Genomic DNA, 5,000 nt, shown 5'->3' with positions numbered 1-5,000 from the left:
CGTGAACGTCCTGCTCTGACCGCCATATTAATCAGAACCTCGCCCCACTCTCACTCAACACGAGAACCTCTCACTTGTCACCGCTCTTGTGCGCAAGCTGGTGCCCATGTCCCAGGGTGGAGATTGCTCACGTATTGTCAACCATGGGCGTAGTCAGTCTCTTTTATTTACTCATTCCTACACGTTCAGCCAGTCATCCGTGCGGTCGTCCTACAAGATCATCCACGCAATCCAGCCCTACCTACTTGTCCAAAATCCCACTCATCCACCCTTACCCACTCATCCACCCTCACCCACTCATCCAGCCAGCCAGCTAGCCACACCCTCACGTCCCTCCCTACCTCCGCAGCGCCGACGGAAACTTCGAGGTGACTCTGGCTACGAAAGCGACGCTCCACCACGACGGGCTGGTCGAGTGGAAGCCCCCGGCCATCTACAAGTCGTCGTGCGAGATCGACGTCGAGTTCTTCCCCTTCGACGAGCAGACTTGCGTCATGAAGTTCGGGTCTTGGACCTACGACGGCGGGCAGGTGAGGCATCTCGGCCGATTCCTTCGCGATTTCCTTGGGGTTAGTTTTGTCTGCTTGGGAAAGAGGATTTGATTAAGATTAGGCTGTTTGGGGGAGGCGGAGTTGGTATGGAAGAAGAAGCGAGGGGAGAGAACTTTTTTATATATAATCTGCTTCCAGTTAGATTCAAACTTTTCTTTTATGTATCATTAATAGTTCTTCAGATGGATATATAAAGAAACAGCTATAATCATTCTTTTAAGATGAATACCATACGCAAAGACCTTAATTAAGCACAGGCAACAAACCGTAGTCAAGTAATATCACCGAACACTCCTTCCCTGTAGGTTGACCTCCGCCATATTGACGAGGTGGAACACAACCCGGTCGTGGAGATCGGGGTTGACCTCTCCGAGTTCTACATGTCTGTCGAGTGGGACATCTTAGCGGTGCCGGCAATCAGGTGCGGGAGGAAGAACACCTTTCTTCGTGTGGTCTTTGTCTGTTTGTTTCTTTGCAATAAGATTGAGTCTTTATCATTATTAGTGGTAATGATATATGATCGGATTCGGTGTTATTCGATATTTACCTTCAGTTATGATAAAAAAGACCGAATGAATTTATACAAGAAAATAACCTTAATCATGCATTAGTAATATTAGAGGTAAAAAAAAAGGTTTACATTCAGTGTCATCCAATACTCAACACAAATAATAAAAAGCTACGAAATAATTAACCTTGATCATAAACATAGTGTATCTATCTATCTATCTATCTGCGTGCGTTTGTGAACCTGACTGGACGCCTGTCGCCCCCCCCCCCCCCGAAACCCCAGGAATGAGAAGTACTACACCTGCTGCGACGAACCCTACCTCGACATCACGTTCAACATCACCATGAGACGCAAGACGCTCTTCTACACCGTCAACCTCATCATCCCCTGCATGGGCATCTCTTTCCTCACAGTCCTCGTCTTCTATCTCCCCTCGGACTCCGGCGAGAAGGTCAGTGGTATCGGCGGGTTCATTTTCATTTTTCATTTTTTCATTTTTTCATTTTTCCATTTTTCATTTTTATCTCATTTTCGTTTTCATTTTTCTTTTTTCCATTTTGATCTTTATTTCATTTTCACTTTCGTTTTCATTTTCGTTTTTCATTTTTTCATTTTTTCATTTTTCATTTTGATCTTTATTTCATTTTCACTTTCGTTTTCATTTTCGTTTTCATTCTCGTCTTCTATTTATCTTTATTTTTCATTTTCCTTTTAATTTTCATTCTGTTTTGTTCTTTTTATTTTTTTTTCTTTCCCTTTCTCTTCTTATCTTTATTTTTATTTTATTTCTTTCTCTTCATCCTTATTTTTATTTTTATTTCTCTCTCTTTCTCTCTCTCTCTCTCTCTCTCTCTCTCTCTCTCTCTCTCTCTCTCTCTCTCTCTCTCTCTCTCTCTCTCTCTCTATTTCTTTCTCTCTATTTCTTTCTCTTTCTCTCTATTTCTTTCTCTTTCTCTCTCTCTTTCTCTTTCTCTTTTTCACTCTCACTTTCTCTATCTTTCTCTTTCTCTTTCTCTCTCTTTATATTTTTGTCTCTCTTTCTCTTTCTCTCTTTTTTTCTCTTTCTCTTTCTTTCACTCTCTCTCTCTTTCTTTCTCTCTCTCTCTCTCTCTCTCTCTCTCTCTCTCTCTCTCTCTCTCTCTCTCTCTCTCTCTCTCTCTCTCTCTCTCTCTCTCTCTTTCTTTTTCTTTCTCTCTCTCAAAATCTCTCTCTTTCTCTTTCTCACTCACTCTCTCTTTCTTTCTCTCTCTTGTTCTCTCTCTCTATCTATCTATCTATCTATCTATCTATCTATTTCTCTTTCTCTTTTTCACACTAACTTTCTCTCTTTCTCTCTCTTTCTATTTTTGTCTCTCTCTCTTTCTCTTTTTTTTCTCTTTCTCTTTCTTTCACTTTCTCTCTCTCTCTCTCTCTCTCTCTCTCTCTCTCTCTCTCTCTCTCTCTCTCTCTCTCTCACACACACACACACACACACACACACACACACACACACACACACACACACACACACACACACACACACACACACACACACTCGTCACTTAGACATGTTTATATGCTATAGAAAAGGTTCCTTATAAGAATTCGTAAAGATAACATGAGAGAGAGAGAGAGAGCGAGAACATTCAAACGAACAGACTGAGAACAAGACAAAAAGGAACGAGAATATAACCTACATTAGCTTCCTACATCATGCCAACGCTACCTAAACGAGACAACGATCTGTGCGAAAACAGGCGTCCTCGCGATGTGACGCTAACATGTCATGCTAGGAGGTAACGCACGGACGCTTCGAGCTATTGAAATTAAAGCCGAGTGACACAGTGGATGAGGCTCGGCCCGGGGACATTTGGCAGAGTAAATTCGATTGTTGGATTATTCCTGCGCTCTCTGTCTGTGTTTGCGTGTGCGTGTGTGTGGGTGTGGGTGTGTGTTTGTGTGTTTGGGGGGGGGGGGTGCGTGTGTGTTGTGTGTGTGTGTGTGTGTGTGTGTGTGTGTGTGTGTGTGTGTGTGTGTGTGTGTGTGTGTGTGTGTGTGGGTGTGTGGGGGGGGGGGGGTGGTGCGTGTGTGTTGTGTGTGTGCGTGTGCGTGTGAGTGTGTGTGTGTGTGTGTGAGTGAGTGAGTGTGTGTGTGTGCATGATTGTTTGTGTATGTGCTTGTCCGCATTTATATATGTGCCCTAGTCCCTGCGTACACATGTTTACGCAAACGCCCTTCTGACATCAACAAATCCCATTTCTTACTCAGAATACATCTTCCATGAAGTCAAGCCTCCTACAGGACAACAAAAGCCTCAAAGATTTCGAACCGCATCGTTGACCACGTTGTATCTTGACCTAAAACAAACACCAGTTCATCGAAAAGGCCTCTCAACTTCCGGACGAGATTCCGCGCGTTTCATTGTCTCACGAAACGAAACGAAACGAAACGTAGCCTTCGAAGCCGGCTCGAGTATCAGTTGACCCGCGGTGGTGGGACCTTTCCTCGCGTTCACTGCTGCTATTTCTTTTATTATCATTATTGTTATGATTTTTATTATCATTGTTATCATTATAATTAGTATCATTATCATCGTCGTTATTATCATTATTATTATTTTGATTCTCCTTATTAGTTTTACTATTCTAGTTACTATTATTATTGTTATCATCATTTTATCATCATTGGCATTATTATTGTTATCATTGCTGTTGTTATTATCATGATTGTTTAATTACCATTATCATTATTATTTTCACTCTTATTTATCATAATTTTCTCATAGTTTTCTCACCATTCTTTGCTTATATCGAGCATCTTATCTCCCTAAATATTCAATTGCCATCCCCTTCTTTATTCCAGATTTTATTTCTCCTTTCATTACCATTACTGTAAGATCATTGCTATTGTTGTTCGGTCATTCCATTAGATATTTAAAAGGAAAAATATTCCCATATTCCCCAATCTTATTATAGCCTTTTCATGTTAATTAAGAGCTTATATGGTACTTAAGGAAAGGTATAGTGCCGTTTTACGCTATTAGAGAAAGATAAATAGATCTACAATTACTGCGAGGGGAAAAACGGTCTCAGATGTCGTTATATGCAAATAGCACAGTAATGCAGGGGAAGATTTATTCAAACAAGGAGAGAAACCCCGTAGAGTGTCGCTACGTCAAGTGGAATAGGTAGAGTAAATATCCTGCAGTACGTCGCTTTAGGTTTTATAAATTCATAAATTTTAAAGGTCATTGGTAAAACTGAGATTTATTTTCAAGATTAAATTGATACGGGTATAGGGTTTTGTTTTCCCCTTTGCTGCATTTGCAAGGATTTATGTCAGGAGATTAGCTGTATATTTTTGCACTACTGTTACTAGGAAATATGGTGAATAAGAACATAAATCCGTATCAACAAGGAGAGCTTTAGAGAACCTTGGCGACACAGCAGTTATACAGCCCATCCACAGGGATCTAAAAACCGAAAATAATTCATGCATTAGCTCCCTCTCCCTCGCCATGTTAGACAAAATAATTCCATGAGGCAATTCTAATGTTTTCCTCTTCACTTCGTCGAGTTTGAAGCTCTAATACTTTTCTTGTGTTCCAGGTGAGCTTGTCCATTAGCATCTTGCTCTCGCTCACTGTGTTCTTCTTGCTGTTAGCCGAGATCATTCCACCGACGTCGCTGGTTGTGCCGTTACTAGGGAAATTCGTGCTGTTTACTATGATATTAGACACTTTAAGGTGAGTGTGTGTACTCTATCAACAATGGGAGTTTGTTTGAGTATATAAACGTCTGTTGCTTAATTGCTGTGGTGGGAGCATACTGGAGTGGTTGCTCTCTTCCGCTAGTGTTTTTTTTGTTTTTTGTCTTCTCTCTCTCTCTCTCTCTCTCTCTCTATATATATATATATATATATATATATATATATATATATATATATATATATATGTATGT

At 40.8% G+C, this 5,000-nt stretch overlaps 1 protein-coding gene across 4 annotated transcripts in view; it reads left to right on the top strand.

Annotated features, from left to right (window-relative positions):
- The window catches only part of LOC122247273 (acetylcholine receptor subunit alpha-like), a 653,206-nt gene that overhangs the window by 630,123 nt on the left and 18,083 nt on the right, over positions 1 to 5,000 (top strand). For all 4 annotated transcript variants that reach the window (XM_086550983.1, XM_086550984.1, XM_043006417.2 and 1 more), the window contains 4 exons: positions 350 to 530; positions 857 to 972; positions 1,345 to 1,513; positions 4,650 to 4,786. In XM_086550983.1, the coding sequence (XP_086407109.1) occupies positions 350 to 530; positions 857 to 972; positions 1,345 to 1,513; positions 4,650 to 4,786 (603 nt within the window). The remainder of the gene's footprint in view (positions 1 to 349; positions 531 to 856; positions 973 to 1,344; positions 1,514 to 4,649; positions 4,787 to 5,000) is intronic.

The sequence above is a fragment of the Penaeus japonicus genome, unplaced genomic scaffold (assembly GCF_977035675.1).
Source record: "Penaeus japonicus unplaced genomic scaffold, GWHDUDI00000001_assembly GWHDUDI00000024, whole genome shotgun sequence".
Lineage (NCBI taxonomy): Eukaryota > Metazoa > Arthropoda > Malacostraca > Decapoda > Penaeidae > Penaeus > Penaeus japonicus.
Note: the sequence above shows the minus strand (reverse complement) of the source record. Positions and strands in the feature narration are given on the sequence as shown.